This window comes from Talpa occidentalis, unplaced genomic scaffold, assembly GCF_014898055.3.
Source record: "Talpa occidentalis isolate TD23 unplaced genomic scaffold, MPIMG_talOcc4v2.1 talOcc4.8, whole genome shotgun sequence".
NCBI lineage: Eukaryota > Metazoa > Chordata > Mammalia > Eulipotyphla > Talpidae > Talpa > Talpa occidentalis.
This window is the reverse complement of record NW_023605194.1, coordinates 7,065,958-7,087,263: the sequence shown is the minus strand read 5'-3', so window position 1 is coordinate 7,087,263 and position 21,306 is coordinate 7,065,958. Positions and strand designations below refer to the sequence as shown.

The 21,306-nt window shown below is 41.2% G+C and overlaps 1 protein-coding gene across 4 annotated transcripts in view; it reads left to right on the top strand.

Annotated features, from left to right (window-relative positions):
• INPP5F (inositol polyphosphate-5-phosphatase F) overlaps positions 1-21,306 on the top strand; it is a 66,012-nt gene that overhangs the window by 42,290 nt on the left and 2,416 nt on the right. For 3 of the 4 annotated variants that reach the window (XM_037497652.2, XM_037497654.2, XM_037497653.2), the window contains exons 10-19: positions 4,517-4,641; positions 5,439-5,516; positions 6,251-6,371; positions 7,540-7,668; positions 9,306-9,423; positions 10,961-11,159; positions 17,908-17,979; positions 18,846-18,919; positions 19,582-19,710; positions 20,178-20,265. In XM_037497652.2, coding sequence (XP_037353549.1) covers positions 4,517-4,641; positions 5,439-5,516; positions 6,251-6,371; positions 7,540-7,668; positions 9,306-9,423; positions 10,961-11,159; positions 17,908-17,979; positions 18,846-18,919; positions 19,582-19,710; positions 20,178-20,265 — 1,133 coding nt within the window. Of the gene's footprint in view, positions 1-4,516; positions 4,642-5,438; positions 5,517-6,250; positions 6,372-7,539; positions 7,669-9,305; positions 9,424-10,960; positions 11,160-16,496; positions 16,577-17,907; positions 17,980-18,845; positions 18,920-19,581; positions 19,711-20,177; positions 20,266-21,306 lie in introns of those variants that run through there. The other variant, XM_054690560.1, reaches the window with a different exon arrangement.

Below are 21,306 nucleotides of genomic sequence, written 5' to 3'. Positions count from 1 at the left end.
CAAAATTAATGTATAAGTTTTGTGCAACTCCAAAGAAAGTTCCATCAGGGAAATAAAAAGCAAACCCTCAGATTGAAAGAAGTTATGAAATCTGGTAATAAGAAATAAAGGCAGGTATTTGGGAAAATGAGAAATCACATATTGGTAAAAGCAACCTAAGTTGGTTCAACCATTTTGAATGGTGTTTTCAATCAGAATAAAATATGTGTATATGATTTCTTATATCTAGCCTATATATCATGTAAAAATCAGATCCAGATAGATATGAATGTGAAAAATTAATCTTTTAAAGGAAAATACAGAACATTTTTGACCTTGGGTCTGTAACAGGACTTAAACACTAGTCATAATATAAAAATTTATAAGTTTGGGCCTCCCCTGGTGGCGCAGCAGTTGAGTGCTGGGTTGTGAGGCTGCCCACAGCCTCTGTAGCGCCGGTTCAATCCCCGGCCACCGGCGAGGGTTCCACAAAAAAAAAAAATATAATAAAGATTCTTTAAAAAAAAAAAAAATTATAAGTTTGACTATTATTAACTCATTATTTATTGAAACTATTAAATCATAGGTATTTAAAATATTAAAATAGTATAAATGTAAATATTTCTTAAAACTTTATTAAAATAGGATTAATAAAGCACCGCCCATAATGAAAATTTTGACAGATTTCACTTTATTAAGGTAAAGAACTTCTATTCATTAAAGACTGCATTAAAAGGATGAAAAGGCAATTCACAAAGGGGAAGAAGATATTTAAGTTTTTTCAGTACAGATACATGAGAAAAGCCTCATATGTCAGGTGTTTTTTAAACTTTAAAAATTCATAAAGAGGGCCTCCCTGGTGGTGCAGCAGGTTGAGCGCAGCACTGTGAAACTGTCCACAGCCTCTGCAGCACAGGTTTGTTTCCCGGCTGGTCAGGGAGAAACCCACATAGTGCGGCAGTTTTCTCCTGCCTCGCCCACTGCTTCCCTCAACAGTGTCTTTGGTCTGTCTGCCTGTTCTGCTCCCCACTCTCACTGGTGAGTTATCTCGCCCTCCTGCACCTCTGACCTGTACCCCAGTTCTTGTATAAATAAATAAATCTTTTAAAAAAACTAAAAATTCATAAAGAGAAGGAACCCAGCGCCTCCCTGGTGGCGCAAGGGGTTAAGCACTATGAAGCTATCTGCAGTCACTGCAGCACGAGTTCGATCCCCGGCCAGGGAGCTGACCCACATGGTGCAGCAGACCTCTCCTGTCTTGCCTGCTGCTCCCCTCAGCAGTGTATTTCAGTAGATCCTCCTGTTCTGCTCCCCACTCTGTCTCTGGTAAATCTTCTCACATACCACACACCCTCCCAGCTCTTGTATGTATAAATAAATAAAATAAAAAAATTTTTTTAAAAGAGAAAGAACCCAGAAACTGAGCAACAAGCACACTCTATGTGAAAAATGTTATCCAGAAGTCCAATAATCATATGAAAAGGTGCTGTACCTCATTCACCATCTGGAAAATGCAAACTAACCACCACCACTCACCAGAATTGCTACAGTTTGAAAAGGAGGGGGGAGTCCTAAGTTTTGTTAAACATGTGGAGTAACTGGCACTCTAATACAAAAAATTTTTTAATCTACCTTAGAGAAAATGTGTTCAATCAAGTAGGCATGTATAAGAACATTTGTTGTGGCATGAAAGTAACCTGTTCATCAGGTCAGTGGGTAAAATATGCACAGATAAAATGATAAATGCAAATGCTTAAAAATGATGAGGCAAATCTGTGTGTGCTAACATGAAGAGATCTTAAAATCACAGGTTAGAAAAGAAACAGCCTAACTCTAGATGGTATATTACCATTTAAAAGTCCTATAAAATAGCCATTTACATGTATTTCTCTGCCATCTATATATGTTCTCACACATACATATCTGGCACATTTATACAGGAATGCATTTAGGTGGACTGAAACACAAGGTCCACACCTAATATGTAATGGGGGGTTACCTCCAAAGATGCCTGTGCGTGGTCAGAGGCTTTAACCTTTATTCCTGTTTGACTTTTTTAATATGAATAAATTCATGTATTAGTAATATGTATAATTATAAAGAACATTATAGAGAAGAAATCAAAGTAAGTGTAAAACCTAATCACTGTAAAAATTGAAGCAATACCGAGGTATGTAAAGGAAGCAGAGCAAATATAACTTCACCACTCTCATCCTTGCTCCCTGTTGACTTTAAGACCTGTTTGTACGCATCAACTTTATAGGTGTATGTATTGAACAGGTATTTCCTCGTTTCTAACAGTAGCCCAGCAGTGCTTGTTTTTCTGCTCTAGTCCCCTAGGTGACTGCTCTACAGGAGGTGGGCCCACGGTGGTCTGACTCAGACCTGGTGGCACCACTGTTGTTCTTGCCAGTGATTGGTTTAGGCACGGCCTGTGCATGATCATTGGCAAATCAGCCAGTGAGGTATGATGTGAGGAGTAGTCAGCTGGGAGGCCTCTGGGAAAGAGTCTCCTGCTCTAATAAAAAGAGATGCAGGCACCAGCAGTCTCCCGTGGTTGTGTCTGCATTTGATGAGGTACTGCTGCAGTTGTCAAGTAAATGAACTAACCAGAGGACTGACATTCGCCGAGGATGGCGGAGCAAAAAAATAGGAAAAAAAGGGCATTTGTAACTATCATTAAGCAGTTCTGGAACCATGCAAACTCCAGACCTCTTGTTTTGAGATTTAAGTCAGAGATTTTATACACCATTACAAATTTATGTCAGCAGCAGGTCACACCATATACATTTTTCTGTAATTGTTCTTACTTCATATCTCATAGTGAGTCTTTAACCATTTCTCCCTTGGCAGGCCTTTAGGATACTTGGAGTTGGAGGAGTGAAACATTATTTTTTTATTGAGGTGACATTGGTTTATAACACTGATTATGTTTTAGAGGTGTAGAATCTCCCCCTTCAGGTGTTGTGAAATCTTACCAAACCACTGGGAAAATATATCACAGCCTTGAAACAGCAAACAGGCAGGTTATGTTATTTCAAGCAATAAGTTGGTTTAAAAAAAAAAAAAAAAAGGTCCTTATCAAAATACTGAGATGCCAGAGCTGGAACAGGAACACTGCAGGATGTAGACTCCCTGCCCCCACCTCTGCAAGGTGATGCTTGGTAATGGGACTGCTCTGAAGCTGTCACAGCTAGAATATCATTTGTACTATTATAAAAATGCTCAGAAAGCATCCTTCTTTGGGGGCTCTTGTGTTTTATAGAATAAATTTGTACAATTGAAATGGATGGCTCCAATAGTATATGTATTTAAAGTTGGTACCTAACTCTGTTTCTCCCAAAAAGCTCACACCAATTTACATTCAGCAATAGCCAGAGCCAGAGCCCTCTTCCACACACAACCATCAACGCTGCCTACACTAAATTTATTCAATGTTTGTCTATGTACGTGTAAAAGCTAGTTTTGTTTAAAACTTAAATTTCTTTATTTAACAAAGTTACAGACTCATGTCTATTGACATATTTTCTCTTGGGAATTTCCTATGTATCCTTGACCCATTTTTCTCTTCCTGAATTTATAGCATCTTTATAGTATAAGATCAATATTTTATAACATAATACAAAACCAATAATACTATACTATTTTATTGGTTTTTATGTTACGGGTCTATTCCCCTAGGTAATCTATTGTTGTTTTGATTTTTACCTTTGGTTATACAGAGCTTTTACATTTTCATATTGTCATATCTGTCCATCTTCTTCTTTATGCCTCTGTTTTGTTTTTTTATGTTATCCTTAGAGAGTTAGCTACCATCCTACAAAAGTAGAAATATCAGCCCAATTTTCTTCTAGCATTTTTATAACATAAAGAAAAATTATTTAGATCATTAATGCATCTAGAATTTATTTTGTATGTAATAAGATGTAAGAAGCTATAGTAACTTTTCCCTTTGCATATATAGTTATCTCTATGGCACTTATAGAATAGTCTGTAGATGCCCCAGAATTAAGAGTATTATCCTATGATAAGTCCCTCAGGATATACAGGTCTGTCTCTAGGCCACCTGTCCTGTTCTACTGAGTCATTCATATAGTCCTACATTGATACCACATTTCAATTGCTATAGATTATATTCTCCTTTACTCTTCATTTTCAAAAATTTTCTCAAATTAATTCTTCCAGATGGACTTAGAATTAATTTGTCAAGTCCATAGAAAGATACTGGTTGCCTTTTGACTTGTGTTATTGAGTTTATAGATTAATCTGGGGAGAATTGACATCTATACAATTCTAATTAGTTATTACACATGTATAGTTTATTAAAAAGCTTTAATGCCATTGATATAAATAAGTCTCATAAACCTATATATAACAAAGAAAAATCTAATTTAAAGGGGGGAAAACCAATGCTTGAGTGGATTAATGCCCCAGTATGACTAAATATTTCTAGAACATAATTCCAGACAAATCATTAAAAATCACATAATTCTAACATCTGACTAACTGAATTATTTCTTTTTCTTTGCTCTCCTAGGTTATTATTAACTTGGTAGACCAGGCAGGAAGAGAGAAAATTATTGGCGATGCTTATCTGAAGCAAGTGTTGCTCTTTAACAACCCACAACTTACTTATGTTTCATTTGACTTCCACGAGCACTGGTAAGATGGCTTCCTGAAGGAGATTTGATCAGTTCCAGTGTTTGCACTAGAAGCTGCTACAGGAACCTAAGTTTCTCTTTATTGGGAAGAAAATTTTCTTCTAATTATTAGAAAGGGAAGGAGCATCATTTGTTTACATACTTTTAATATTCATATGGATTTTATTTTGGCTAGAAAGTTACATTCTTTTTCTTGAAATAGTCACAATCTTTCTGTTCCAAATACCTGGTAGAGTTCTGCTTTTCCTTTTATTGATCAGTTATAAAAGAACTTTGGAGCTCTTCTTTCCTGCTTGAGTTTGAGACTGGCAGAAATAAGAGTCGCCTTACTTAAAATATCCTGCTGGTTCATCTTCATGCTTTACTAGTAGTACTTCTTTCCCTGTGGATAAACTTCACTAATGTTTGTTCTGGAAAAAACATTCAGTGAATTGTTTAGGTATCGTGTGCATTCTGAAAGTAAGGTTCTTTTGTCATAATCCTGGCTCTTAAACCTGGATTAGTTTACCCAAGTATTGAAAATTTGGTGAGGAAAGAAGCTTCTGAGAAACCTGTGTTATGTTTCAATGTATTCTTAAGTATATTTTCTTTTACAGTGCAGATTAATTAAAACATTTTTATAATTGCCAATATAATTTATAGTGGTATTAACGTCATGTACTTATAGTAATCATTGTAAGACATTTTTCTAAATGGCTTAAATATATCTTAAGTTTAAACTAAAGATATTTAGTGTAAATATTTAGTCTATTAATATCTCATTAAAGATATTTTCTCTTTTTTTGGCATGTATTTTAGCCGAGGAATGAAGTTCGAGAATGTTCAAACACTGACAGATGCCATTTATGACATTATTCTTGACATGAAGTGGTGTTGGTAGGTATTTTGTATGTGAAATCAGATGTTTTTGTCAAGTACCACAAAGTGTTCAAATAATCGCAGCAAGCAGAGAAAGAATTTTCCTGTTGGGAACATTTCCTATTCTCCTTTTCAAGAGAATGTTAGTTGTTGACAATGTTAACTTTGAACAGGGAAAAGGTGTCAGATGTTGGGGCAAAACAGTGAAATGCTCTGTGACTATTCTTTAATTCCTTCTAATGCTCCACAGTCTATATTTCCTCTTTCTTCTCTGCCTCATCACCCTTAACATGGAAGGAGGGCTTAGAGGTCTTTAAGCTTTCAGACATTTCATTTCAAGATTATCAGAGAAAGAAGATGATTCCTCACTGGTTAGTAAAGTGACTCTGTTCTAGCTCATTCAGATGCATTTCTTCATGGAGTCACAAGGAGGGGCAGGGTAATTTTTAATGTACAGCAAAGCATAACCTGGGATGTGTGATATCTGCCTAGTCCTTGCCCTCTGTACTTAGCACAGATCACTCTTTCTGCCCTTTGGTGGGTTTTTTTCCCCCAAAATGGAGATTATGTCTTTCTTAACAAGTAATTGTAGAAGTTAACTGGCTAAAAAGGCCTCACTAATGCCTGCCACATAATAATATTCAAGCAAATTCATAATTGATGCTGTTGTTATTGTTATACTTTAAAGAATTTTCTCAGAAACATCTTAGAGTACTTATATCGTAAAATAATCTCATATTGTTTTTGAAAAGGGTTGATCAGGCTGGGGTAATATGTAAACAGGAAGGGATTTTCCGCGTGAACTGCATGGACTGCCTGGACCGCACCAACGTGGTCCAAGCCGCTATCGCCCGAGTGGTCATGGAGCAGCAGGTAATTCGTCTAATCTGTTGGACAGTAAATATTCATTAAAAAAAATTTTTTTTCACATGTAAACAAAAACTAAAGTCTTAGGCAGGTAGAACATTTACAGCGTGCAACCATTTTGTTGCCTTACAACCTAGGAAGCACAAACTTCACTAGAAATAAGTTGACTCAAATGGCATTTTCTTAAATACTCTTTAAACCATGAGACCCAACATTTTAAACTGTATTGAGTGGCACTGTGTGGTTATTTACCTGTTTTTTTCTGTCCGCTCCAAATCCTGCCTCTGTATTGGGAACCACAGTTGGCTTGCACCTGCCCATGTCAGTCTCTGCTAATAGGGGCACTAAAGGAAGACCATAGTGCTGGAGAGATGGGGCAGGCCAAGCTCTGTCACCTGTCAGCAACCCCTTCTCTGGACTGTTGGTTCCATTGGCACAACAGACTCAGTTTCTTTCCTTTGTGCCCCAGCCCTTGTTATGGCCTCTGCTTTCTGCAGTTATTATATCTGTTATGTCCACTGTTAACCTCAGTGCCCCCTTTTAGACCCTTCCACCTGCACCTGATGGAAATTGCTAGCATCATTTTATTTTTATGAACATTTGAGGATGTGAGTCTTTTCCTTCTAATGTAGCATGTAAGCATCCAGACTTTTGAGTTCAAGCCCAGGCTCTGTCACATACTAGCTGTTGAATCCATGTAAAGAATCAGTCTCTCTAAACTTTTGACTCTTCATTTTCGAAATGAGGGTGATAAGAGTATTGATAGCAAAGGGTTATTGTGAGATGTAAATGAAATAATGTAAAAAAAAATCCCTTAGAACCCTAGTCTTGGCACAGAGGTAACATTTATTGGGCATTGATTGCTCTGCCACTATTGTTGTTTCTGTGGTTTTTTTTTTTTATATTTTTACTTCATGTGCAAATTTAAAATAGACAAATATGAGCTTACGTATTGAAAAGTATAACACAATGGTATAAATATTTCATTCTGTTGAACTGTAGCAATTCATAAAGTCTCTTATATGGTACTTTATTTTGAGAAAGTGTGAAAACACTGTTTCTTTTATTTAAGGACCCTAAATTGTTTATAAACTTGTTCCTTTCTCTGTAACATATGTCTTATGCTATCATTTCCTGATTTAAATGTAGTTACCCACTAATGTGTTGATTTTAGCTGAAGAAATTAGGTGTGATGCCCCCAGAGCAGCCATTACCAGTGAAATGCAATCGGATCTATCAGATAATGTGGGCTAACAATGGTGACTCCATCAGCAGACAGTACGCTGGGACAGCTGCTCTGAAGGTAAGGACGAGCTTGTATAGGTCGTCCTCTAGTACATAGAATGTGGTTTAAAACCAACTTTGTTTTCGAGAGAAAGGTAAGTGAACTACAGTTGGTAGGTCTATGTCCTTAAGTTTAAGGACACAATGGCTAAAGAAAATGGGGTGTGTGTGTGTGTGTGTGTGTGTGATGGAATATTACTCAGCAGAAAAAGAAAAGGAAATCCTGCCATTTGCAATAGCATGGATGTGTAAGTGAAATATGCTAGGTGGAGAAAGGCAAATACTGTATCTCACTTGCATGTGGAATCTAAAAGCGTCAAACTCATTGAAACAGAGATGGGGAAAATGGGGAAGGGTTGGTCAGTGAGTATAAGTTTTCAGTTATAAAATGAATTAATTCTGGAGACATAATATATAGCATGGTGACTATAGTTTACAATACCATATTGTAAAGTTGAAATTTGCTGAGAGTAGATATTAAATGTTCATATATACACAATAAAGGGAATTATGTGAGGCGATGGATGTGTTAACTAAATATCATTTCACTATATATATATCAAATCATATGTACACTTTTAACTTAGTGCTTCTTGTCCATTATATCTCCATAAAGCTGGGAGGAAACAGAAATACTTCTCATTACTTCTGATACTAAACTTCTTTGGACTCAGCAATCATGTGTCTCTTTCCTGTAATAGTCTTGTTGCTATATTAATAATTTCTGTGAATGACCTAATTTACAGCATGTGCTTCCTGAATTGTTTTTTGGGAAAAGACCGTTGCTGAGATTTTTCTTGGATAGAAATAGTGGAGTTGGGATGGGGGAAAAAAAAGAACTATGCTTTAAATCACTATCTCTCTAAGGACTTTTACTGACACTTTTGTGAAAACTAAGGGAAAAAAAAAAAACAATTTAAATCTGGGATCATGTGAAGTGAGAAATGGAAACCACTGCTGTCTCTGGGTACATGAAGCATATCCACATGCCTTGGTGAAATCCCATTGTTGAGATCTCAGAGGACCTATTCACATTTTCCCACATCAGAAATTTGTGGTTGTTTTTTTTTTTTTTTTAAGATTTATTTATTTATACAAGCACTGGGTACAGTCAGAAGCGCGGGAGGGTGAGAGAATTCACCAGAGCCAGAGCGGGGAACAGAACAGGCAGACTGATGAAATACACTGCTGAGGGAAGCAGCGGGCAGCAGGAGAGGTCTGCGCACCATGTGGGACCCTCCCCAGTGGCCGGGGATTGAACCAGAGCTGGAGGCTGCGGGCAGCTTTGCAGCCCAGCGCTGAACCGCTGCGCCACCAGGGGAGGCCCAATTTGTGGGTTTTGAATACCAGTTTATGGCTTGAAAAATCTTGTGGCTGTTTTGTTTGTTATATTATAGTTTTTGGCCTGTAAGTTCTAGAAATTCTATGATTGCCAAGAATGGCTTTACTTTAAAGGATCATTAAACTGTGAAGACTTGATGCCACAAATAGCATGTTTCTTTATTTGAATGCTTGGGTCAGAGTCAACCCCTAGTAGATATTTTAACTATATTACTTGGAAATTATGAAAGCAGAATTCCAGTCTTGAATTGAAAGTCTACATTGACTTGGGAATGCTCGTGTTTGAATTGTCAAAATGACTTTTTTACTTGACAGGGTGACTTTACAAGGACAGGAGAAAGGAAGTTAGCAGGCGTTATGAAAGATGGTGTTAACTCGGCAAATAGGTATTACCTGAATAGATTTAAGGATGCTTATAGGCAAGCTGTTATAGGTAAGGAACATAAATGACTTTCTTTAAATGTGTTATTCTTTCTGTGACTAACATTTTATAGAAACCAATGTTATTAACATAGTTTATATGTTTTATACTATAATACTATATGTTTTATACATTTATACTATATGTTTTATACTATAGTGTGTTTATTCTGAACATCTTACCCAATAAGTCAAACTCACATTTTCACAAGATTAAAATTTGACAACTATTGTAGACTGGAGCAAGAAAAGAAACCACAGATTTCCACATGCACTTGTCAGTTTGCTACTCATGTAACAGAAGGTAGGTTGAGGCACCTAGAGTATAGATTAGGGTGACTAAAACCTTATTAGCTGAAAACTCTACATTCTGTTTTTCTATCACTCAAGTCTTAGAGTAATATACCTTTCCTGGAACCATGACTTAATAGGCCATAAATTCTTGGCATTATGATGAAGAGGAAATGGAGTCTACATTGTCCAGTGAAATTCATGCCTTAACATGTTTCTTTATTTGAATGCTTGGGTCAGAGTCATGACCTGACTCTGACCTTAGCCTTAGCATGAATTTTAATTTAATTTTCAGGAAAGTATTACCTTACAGGATTGAAGTAAATGTTGAGTGTTTCTGATTAAACTAAATGTAAGAGTTTGTCTTAATGGTCTCTCTGAATATTTTTTAAGTCCTATTTTTAAACTAGTAATCATGTACTGTTTCACTCATGAAATACTGGCACCTAGACACCAGTTCGTTAGTATCTGAGAAGACTGGTGTAAAGAAGTTTAGTTCATTTGCCATGGGCAGGGTGCATGATAACTGGAATTTAGGCTTTAGCAGTTTATTTGAGAAAAAATAGATACCTTTCTCCTACTGGTTGATCTGCCAACTCAGCTATGTAATTGAGTTCTAGGTTCTGTCCTCTCAATTCAAGATCATATCAGCTCATCCTAATCTTGAAGCTGGCTGGGTCTCTTGAAGGTTGAGCAAAAAAGGGCCAGCAGCAGCCTGGATGTATTGCTTCTCTTGCAGGGCCTCTTTTCCCAGAAGCTGCCTCCAGTCTTGTCCCAAACAACTAGAGGGAAAGGGATTATAATGACTTACTAAGGCTTGAGCTACCCACCATACCAGAAAGAAGTTAGCCTATTTAGGTCTTTTACTCCATTTTAAAATTGGTTATTTGACTGTGGATTACTGAATTTTTTGTGAAACCTTATCAAGTAGGGACTTATATCCAATATATTCTGCAGAAGAGTATATTCTGTCAGTTCTATAGACTATATATTCTGTAGAAGAATATGAACTCTCCCGTTCTGTGGGTTGTCTTTTCACGTTCAAGGCATTGTCCTTTGAAACACAAATTTTTTTTATAATTTTGATAATGTCCAGTTTGTCTACTTTTTTCTTTTGTTGCTTGTGATTTTGACCTCACTAATATCGCAAAGATTTATGCCTGTGTTTTCATGTGAGTTTTATGGTTTTACGTTCCCCCCTTTTCTTAAAGTGTATTAGTAACTAAGATGATGATAGATATTAACACTTTCTACTCTAGATTTGATGCAAGGCATTCCAGTGACAGAAGATCTTTATTCCATATTTACCAAGGAGAAAGAGCATGAAGCTTTGCATAAGGAAAATCAAAGAAGCCACCAAGAACTAATAAGTCAGCTCTTACAAAGTTATATGAAGTTACTGCTGCCTGATAATGAAAAGTTCCATGGGGGCTGGGCCCTCATTGACTGTGACCCCAGGTGAGTTGAAATGTTGTCTTGGTTACCTCTATGCTTACATTTCTCATGTTGGTAAGTTGTAGTTAACACTAGCAGTTGTCTGTAAGTCTGAGGCCATGGGTGCATTCTGCACGGCAGTCTTCAGATAAAGAACTGGGACTGAGGCACTTGCCTTGGACCAAAATTGAAGAGGCACTAAAAAAACTCAGTAATGAAGAGAAATATTTTAATGTAATATTCAATTAAAAAAACAAATTGAAAACCATTTGTAGCCAGCTATGTGGGTTTCCCCTTACCACCATCCAGCATCTAGATTTTTTTGTATTAGCACACATAACTGAATGCAGCAAGAGGTGCAGTGATGCTAGTTATTTTGATTAGTTGGTAAAAAGGTCCTGGCCTTTCATAAAATAGGTCAACTAAAGCTTAACATGTTTTGTTTTTGTTTTTGTTTTTGTTTTTTTTTAAGATTTATTTATTTATACAAGCACTGGGTACAGTCAGAAGCGCAGGAGGGTGAGAGAATTCACCAGAGCCAGAGCGGGGAACAGAACAGGCAGACCGACGAGGTACACTGCTGAGGGGAGCAGTGGGCGGCAGGAGAGGTCTGCGCGCCGTGTGGGACCCTCTCCCGGCGGCCGGGGATCGAACCAGTGCTGCAGAGTCTGTGGGCAGCTTCACAGCCCAGCACTCAACTGCCGCGCCACCAGGGGAGGCCCAACTTTTTTTTTTTTTAACCAAAACCATCAAGTTTCAAGAGCTTCTTCAAAATATCAATGAATGGCAGGATCTAAATTTATCAGATTGTATACTTTTAGATTGAAATCTAAAATTAAGATCTTCAATAATGTGAATCAAAAACATTTCAGAAAATATTAGGCCAACTTCTGAGGATAAAAGGCTCTAGATTTTATCTTATTTTATATTTCATAGGTTTTTAATGAAAGGAACATAAATCAAGCTTGAAAGAACAATTGAATGCAAAGTAGTCATTCCATTACATATATTCATTACATACATTAAAATTAGTGATTGTAGGCTTATAAAGATGCCTTCTATGACTTTAATTTCATGTATTATTTTGCTTTGATAGTCAATACTATATGTATGGATGCAATTTACAGACTCTTAAGGGATGAGTTTTTCCTTACATACGACTTATCAGAAATTCTCTTTTTCATGTACCCTGGTTGGAATTTTTAAAATAATAGTACTCCAACTAAATGCAGCATCATCAACAAAAAAGGGCAAATTCCTATTCAAAAATAACTGTAGGTGGTACACCTCCATTTTGCTCCAGTTTTAACTCTGTATTTTAATTTTTAAAAAAAAAAATTATGCATACAAGAACTGGAGTATAGCCCAGAGGTGCGGGAGGTGAGAGGATTCACCAGAGATAGAGTGGGAACCAGAACAGGCAGATCTACTGAAACACACTGCTGAGGGGAGCAGCAGGTGAGTCAGGAGAGGTCTGCTGTGCCATGTGGGTTCCTCCCTGGCCGGGGATCAAACTCGTGCTGCAGTGGCTGCAGACAGCTTCATAGGTTGCGTCTTAACTCCTTGCACCACCAGGGAGGCCCTGAGTTATTTTAATTTTTTAAAGGTGAGATGATCAATATTTTCCTTAGATTGAGTATTTTTATTTCTCCTTTAGAGATAATTGAAATAGGGGAAGGCCAAAAGGTTTACTTCTAAATACTGTTTTGTAAGGTCACACTGTTTCTGATTTATAGTCCTGCAATTCTTGCGGAGAGATGGTATCTTGAATTAGGAATTAAAAAAAAAAAATGAAAAGTGTGTTTAGCTGTGCCATTTAAAGCTTGCAACAAAACTTGGGTGATCATAAACTTGGGACACTGATGCTGAAGATTGTCTCATCGACCCAGTATTCATTGGCTGAGGTGCTGCCTTCCGTTCTGTTGGTGGCTGCCAAAGCCAGAGCCTGGAGGGAGGTTCTCTGTGTGTTGATGCTGCAGCATGACATAGACTTGGGTCTGAGATGGCGGGCGTGCCATTGCTGACCCGGACAACAGGAGTGTCTGAACTATTGGTGCTTCTGCTCCAGTGCCTCTAAGTCCAAACCCCTAACGTCAACTGCACCTCTCAAAGGAGCCCATTAATGTCATTAATTAATGACATTAATTCTTTTTTTTTTTTTTAAAGATTTATTTATATTTATTTATTTATACAAGCACTGGGTACAGTCAGAAGCGCGGGAGGGTGAGAGAATTCACCAGAGCCAGAGCGGGGAGCAGAGCAGGCAGAAGGACCGAAGTACACTGCTGAGGGGAGCGGCGGGCGGCAGGAGAGGTCTGCGCGCCATGTGGGACCCTCCTCCGGTGGCCAGGGAGCAGCCGGGGATTGAACCGGCGCTGCAGAGGCTGCAGGCAGCTTCGCAACCCAGCGCTCAACCTCTGCGCCACTGGGGAGGCCCAATGACATTAATTCTTATGAGAAGGGAAGGGCGGTGACCACCACAGGCTTGCGGAATTTGTCTGTGGTGACCAGGACCAAGTGCTCAGCTTTGAGACTCTCTGCTTTGGTCTCCTCTTAGGTTGACCACACCAGAAGTGGTTGCATCTGACAGTGGTGGAGGCATTAACTGCTGCTTGCCGCTTGTAAGGTTTCCTACTGTTACCGTTTTGTTAGAAACCACCTTCTTGAAGCTTTGAGTCATAATGACATGAAGTAGAGAGTGAAGCTGACTTCACAGGCCATGCTTGACTTTTTGGCTGGGGTAGAGGCCGAGGCTGGCCTGCCAGGAGTGCCAGTATCTTTGTTTTAATAGAGGCACTTCACCACTTTGTGGCTGATGACCGTGTGGGCTCCTTTGAGAGGTACAGTTGACTTAGGTTAGGGGTGTGGACTTAGAGGCGCTGGAGCAAAAGCACCAATAGTTCACAGTGATCTTCAGTCTCCTCTTCTGCCTGTTCTTCCAGAGGAGCTTTTTCAGATAGAGAACTGTGGCCTTCGTATTTCACTGCATTCTTTGGTGGATTGTTCTCTGATAAGTGTCCTGTGCCCATTTGACTTTCCAAAGTTAAATTTCTCTCTATCTTGAGTAGACAATTAAGGACGCTTACTAATTCTTCTCTACTTTGTCTTGTGGATATGCTTTCTGATACTGCCAAGATTTGTCACTGGCATTTTTCCTCATTGCAAGGCTTAAAGATTTTCCAGATGGTGGATAGTTTTCTCTTTCTCTTGAAGGGAGAGGTCTGGAAACCTGTTCTTGCACCGACTTTGGTCTAGACGTTGTACAGTCTATCAACTGAATTAGGGACATTGACCTGAAGCAGGACAGTGTGAGGTCCCTCTGGGAATTTCTGCAAGAGCACAGGTCTCAGCCCGCCAGCTGGCTTTGGACCTCAGACTTGAGGGCTTCAGCAGTGGAACCACTCCCCTGGTTTTTATAAAAATCTTTATTGAGATAGACATCATGCCATACAATTGACCCATTTCAAGTGTGCAAATCTGAATATTCAGAGCTGTTCAGCCCTCACCACAGTCAATTTTAGAACGTTCCCATCAATCACAGCAAGAAGCCCCATACCCTGTAGTTGTCACACCCATGCCCCCCTGGATCTCCAGGCCTGTGCAACTGCTGATCTACTGCTTTCTCTGGATGTGCCCATTCTGGACATTTCCTGTAAAATCCTGCAATATGTTGGCCTTTGTGCCTGGCTTTGTTCACTTTGCATAATGTTTTCAGGGTTCATGCTTATGGCAGGTAGAAGACCTTCACTGCTTTTTATAGCTAAACAGTACTCCAGTGTATGCGTGTACCACATCCTGTTTCTCCAGCCTTCCACTGGTGAGCATTTAGGGAGTGTCTGCCTTCTGGCTCTTGTACAGAACGATGCTATGAAAACTGTAATTTTTTTTGTTTGTTTGTTTTTGAACATGTTTTTATTTTGGGAATATACCTGGGAATGGAAGTATCCACTCGTGCTTCTTCCATGTTAACGTTTGAGAAACCACCAGACTGTTTCCACAGAAGCTGCACCATTTTGCATTTCTTACTAGCAGTGCATGAGGGTTCCAGGCTTCCCACGGGCTCCCCAGCACTGGCCGTGTCCTCCTTCAGCCGTGTCGTCCTCGCGGGAGTGAAGTGGCCTCTCCTGGTTTTGATTTGCATTTCTCTAGTGACAAACGATGCTGCCGATTTGCTCTTGCGTGCATCGGCCATTTGTGTATCTTCCTTAGGAAAATGCCTATTGAAATCCCCTGCCCGCTTTTTAATGTCGGGCTGCCGTGTGGCTTTTGTGTTGAGTTGGGCCTCGTTTGTTTTTGTAAATAGATTTCTGCAGAGACCAGGGCTGGGCTGAGAGTGTGGCGAGGGAAACAGGGTTGCACAAGAGCAGGACTGGAGGCTGTCTTTATTTAAAATGTTGTTTTGTTCATATGGTTGCATTGCTTTTGACTTTTCAAGAAGCCGCCCTACAAACACCCTGACGGCCGGGCTTGGGGGTGCACCGCGGCCGAAGCCTCCGCGGCAGGCGGCGCGGCACGCAGGGAGCCCGCGGCCGTGGGGCCGGCCGGGCCGGGCGCAGCGCCCCGCTCTGTCGCCACGTGCGGCCCCCTCCTCGGGGCGGATCGCCTGCGCCCTGTCCAGCACCCGGGCGAGCACTGGGGGGGCCGTGGGGCGGCCGGCGGGGCTGCCGCAGCCCCGACTCCCGAGGGAGGCCGCAGCACCCGCCTCGCCCTGCAGGGGGCGCCCGCCGAGGCCGGCCGCGCATGCGCCTTGGCCGCGCCGCAGCGGAAGTGGGCGGGGCGGGGGCGGGGCCTCGCGGCGGGGCGGGGCCTGCGCGGCTGCAGTCCCGCAGTGCTGCGGCGGGAGTCGGGGCGGCTGGCGGCTGCGCCTCGAGCCCTCGACAGACGGACGGACGGACGGACGGACGCTCGCCATGCCGCGCTCGCACCGGCCCCCGCCCGCCGCCCCGCGGGCCGCCGACGCCGCGGGCCCCGCCGCGGAGCCCAAGCCCGAGGGCAACAGCCTGGCCACCACCTTCAAGATCTTCCTGCTGTTCGCGGGGCTCATGGTGAAGGTGCCCGTGGGGCTGTACTTCTCCTGCAAGCTGCTGCTCTTCCAGAGCCTGCTGCTCATGTCCCCCGACGACAGCGGCTTCTACGCCACGGTCGTGGCGGTGGCCGGGCTGCACGTGGTGCTCGCGGTGTTCGTGCTCGTGGCCTGGCGCGAGGGGCTGCCCGGCTGGGGCGACGACAAGAGCGAGTAGCGGGGGGCGCGGGGCGCGGGGGGCGGGCGGGCGCGGGGGGCGGGGGGGGGCCGCGGCGGGGGCCGCGGCGCCGACGGGGCGGGGGGCGCTCTCCGGACCGAGTGCCGCGGGGCCGCGGCCGCCCCGGGGGCGAGTGTTTCGTGCTAAAATGTGTCGTGACGTCCACTCTGCGGCTGGGCTGCGGCGGCCGGCGGCGGACTCGTGAGTACGGGGGCCCTGGGGGGTCTAGAGGGGCTGGGGGCCCTGCGTCTGCGCTGTCCCCCCGCGGCTGGGGGCGCTGGGGATACTGGGGGGGCTCTGGGGGGCGGGGGGCCTTGCGTCTGGCCCGTCCCCCGCGGCTGGGGGCGCTGGGGGTACTGGGGGGGCCCTGGAGGGCGAGGGGCCCTGCGTCTGCGCTGTCCCCCCGCGGCTGGGGGCGCTGGGGATACTGGGGGGGCTCTGGGGGGCGGGGGGCCCTGCATCTGGCCTGTCCCCCCGCGGCTGGGGGCGCTGGGGGGGCGGTCCCGGCTGTCCGCAGCGGTGACCTCATTCCCCGCAGTGAGGACGTGACTGCCCCCCGCGCCCCCCCCTTCCTTGCCAGTAGTATTTTGGTAAATCTTGGCAAAAAAGCATGAAATCCTAGAAATAAAGACCGTCTCTGTGGCATTTTGAGACCCACTTAGGGACGCGGGTTCATCTCCACCGTGATTGGAAAGATGATTAATACCCGATGCTTGTTAGTGCCGCGTTCCCGGCGGTGCCGTTACTTGTTGTTCATAGATTTTACATGTTGGCTGTTCTCTTACTGGTGGTTTTACAGGTGTTTTTTCTGTAGCTTTGATTTCAAGGTTCGTCCTTCTGTGTCGCATGTAATCCTTATGCTGATACTAGATTTTAGAATGGAAGGGAAAATAAGGCAAAACGAATTGAAAGAGAATTAGGATATATTGTTTGTCCTTCAAAGTCGGGTAATCTATGGTGAGGGAAATGCAGAGGAGCTGGGGCTTGGTTTTGGTTTTGCCCATAAATGTTATGTAAAAAATTACCCGATTTGTCAGAGGATGTGTTCTACATGAGCGTGAAAATACTGTAAATGAGCAGCGCCAATTTGCAGGTTATTTGGTGTGAGAGAGTCGAGATGGTTTCCTCTTTTCAGTCTGTTTTTATTTCCCATCCCTTGCCTTGGTCCTCGCTGACTCCACCCACCGTCTCTGCCCTTGGCTCCTCCTTGCTCCTGCGGCATGACCCCCTCCTTTCCCCCCTCTAGCCCCCCTAGATTTTTCCGCAGTCTCCCCCCGCCCAACCTCCATCTTTCTGAGAAGGGACCTCTGAGCAGCTCTGATTGGTCTAATAACACAAACGCCCTCTTTTATATTATTTTATTTTTAATTGCTAAATGGTAATCAAATGGCAATTACACATTTAACGTTAGCAAGACTCAAAATCGATTTTGCTCTGCCCCTCCCCCCCAGTCTTTTAAGTGGTTTGTCTGTGGAAATATGCTTGGCAGAAATGCAAATGAAAATATTTAATTCCCTGTCATGTTTGTTTAGCCTCATTGATGCTACTCACAGAGATGTGGATGTGCTGCTACTGCTTTCTAATGCTGCCTACTACGTCGCCTAGTAAGTTGCTTATTGATTTCAAGCATTTAATTGTTTTAAATTTGAATAAAATTTCCTTTTAAGAATCCACAAGAAATTTGCAAACTAGATCTATAAAGAACCTCATTGAACCCCTTAGTCCTCAATTTGAAATGTGATTTATAATCCATGTTTGATTTCAGCATTTGGTGTTAATATAGCTCCCAATTTTTGTTATATACAGTTAACTATCAATTCATACCATAAATACTGTGTTTTCAATAACTCTATTACCAGTGATACTATCACGAGTATGCTGTCCTGGTGAGAGAATCCTGTGTGCGCATGCGCACGCATTTCTCTGCAGTCACCTGGTTATGGTGAATGAATGATGACTTGTGGTTTATTGCCAAATTGATATCCAGCAAGACCACCAATTAAAAATGCCACTAGCAATACTTGTTCCTCGTAACCTTACTAGAAAATGAAGCTTTGTTTTTTTAAGTAAATATTTTCTTTCTGACTTTGTGTGAACCGTCATGTTTTGATCATTGTTTCAGGACCGGCCAGTGGGCATCGGTCATATGAGTTTTTCATTTCTGATGAAAAGCAGGTCTGTCTGCTTTCATCCACAAAGTTTCAGTGTATGTCTATTCCTTCCTTTCAGACAGATTTTAGGTTTGGTTTTTCTTTCATAAAAGGCTTTATAAAGCTGAAGTTTTGCTTTGTGACTGATTTATTCTTTTAATGTAAGATCTATAAACTGATTTTCCTTTAGCTTTTGAACTAATTATGTTAATTTTGTTTCATCTAGTTTTTAAAGTATTTAACTTTGACCCCAAAATGCATGGGCAGTGCACAAGCCAAATATATGTTTAATTCTTTTTATTCCCTCTCCCTTTATCTAGTTATGATGATGAAGTTGACAAAGTAAACCAGTATCAACGACTAAGTCTAGAAGACCTGGAAAAAATAGAGATAGGTAAGTTTTAACATATTAACCAAGCCACAGGAAGTAGATGCTATTTCTTCTAAGTATGGGCATATCTTAATAAAACCAGAAAGGAATATTCTAAGTACTTCTTGAGATTCCTTTAAAAAAAAAAAAAAGATTTATGCATACATGGAAGAATTGTTATATAAGCCAGAGTTGTGGGAGGTGAAAGGATTCACCAGACAGGGTGGAGAGCAGAACAGTCAAATCTATTAAAAAACACCTAAGGTGAGCAGCAGGTGAGACAGGAGAGTCTGCTGTGCCACATGTGGGTCAGTTCCCTGACCGGGGATTGAACTCAGGCCTTGGCAGTGATAGTGCTGAGACTAACCCCTCCGCCACCAGGGAGGCCCCAGATTTCCTTCTGTTCTTTAGAGATCAGTGATAGGTGTAGTTTAGTAACTGTATCCCTTTATCACCTTGTGAAGATAAACTCGGGGATCACAAAAGTTTAAATATTTGTGACTGAAAATTTAAGTATTTTTAGTTATAGTCTCATCAGGTCATCATTATCTTCTATTTTGTGTGTGCTCCTTTAGAATATGAAAAATAATGCAAAATATCTAACTGATGAATGTGCATCTTAAGGTTATCAAAGAAAGTAAATGTTATCTGAAAGATGTAACTTCACATATTCATTGGGTGTTTAGGTCCTGAGCCCACTCTTTTTGGAAAGCCGAAGTTCTCCTGTATGAGACTGCACTATAGATACAAAGAAACAAGTGGCTATTTCCACACTCTGAGAGCTGTGATGCGCAATCCAGAAGAGGATGGAAAAGGTAAGGATATTTAGTGAGTTTCAAAGTCTGCTTTTATCAGCCCAAATGGAATTGGGAACAGCACCATTGTCACCCAAATGATCCAGGGAAGTAGCTGTGATATGAGACCTGGAAATAGTGACTTTGTCCCACTAGTGGAGGGAGATTACTTGGGAATTCCCAAATTACTTGGGAATTTTGGCCAAGCTTTTCCCACCAACATAAGACTCTGTTCAAGGCCTTGACATCAAGAACAGTGTTTACACATACAAGAGTTAGAATAAACTTTCAATTCCAATTGATTATTTTTTAAATTTTATTGTAAAAATTTGTTCTGGAATATTTTGAATTAGAGAGCTAATGAGTAAGTTTTTGTGAAATGTACTAAACAAATCTGTCTTAAAATAGATTTCATGTAGGGTTTTGAGTTAGAATGCAGTTTTTTGCCAAGTGTTTGGAAATCTGGCAGAGCTATATTTGGGTTTCAGACACACTTCAGTGCATTGCTGAGATGCTGCAGATCACCAAGCAAGCCATGGGGCTGGACGTGCCTATAATTGAAAAGAGGCTGGAGAGGTGAGTACCCTTTTGATTTTCTCTCAAGAAGGAAGACCTGATTTGCATGTGAAGGAGAGAGCACATTATGATGCAATGTGTTGCTATTTAGAGAGAACAGTATCAAATTTCTATGTCAAAAAGTAATACTTTCTGTTAAACATGACCACAAACGATATATTTTAAAATTCACAAATATACTCCAAAGAGTGAGTTATCAAATTTAAATAACTTTGTAGAAAAAACTAGGTAGCTGGTATGTCTTAAGCAGTAGGGTTTTAGAAAAAAATCCCGTCATCAGATTGTATGACATTTAAAATTTATGGATTTTTCCCTCTAATGAGTAAGGATCATGGTCCACGTTCCACTAGGGAAGAGAGCAATTTGTCATCTAAAGTGATCCTGCGTGACCAAAGAGTGCAAGTTTACCTACTGGGAGTGTGACGAACAGCACTGACCTATTTCTTGTTTATAAGCTGCCAAAGATGCCAAAGGAGACATACTGATTAAGTTTAAAATAAATTTGGGTAATTCACAGAAAACATAAAGAAATGAAGTTCTCTTCCTCACCTATACCTTAACTTAACCCAACTGAAATGTGTGCAGACAACTTTAGTTGAGATGCTGTCAGTCCCCAGTGTTGTCTTGGCCCGTTGAGTAGATTGTGCACGTGACAGATCTGTGCTGCTCCACACAGCAACCACTCATCACATGTGGCTCTGGAGCCTTTGAAATGTGACTAAATTTAGGTGTGCTGTAACTGTAAAATGCCATACATTGGGTATTTCAGAACTTGCTATGAAAAATAAAACTATCACAGTCTCTTAACATTGATTATAATTTGAAATGACAGTATATTGTATATGTTGGATTATGACTAGATAGTGTTAAAAAAATATATAGTATATATATAGTTTGCAAATCTTTTTTAAAAGTATATATAGTATATATATTAGTTTTTTAAAAGTATATATATAGTTTGCAAATCTCGACGGACAGTACCATTTTAGCTACAACTCCAAGGGTTATCTGGGTTTATCACTTAGCAGTACACTGTTTTCA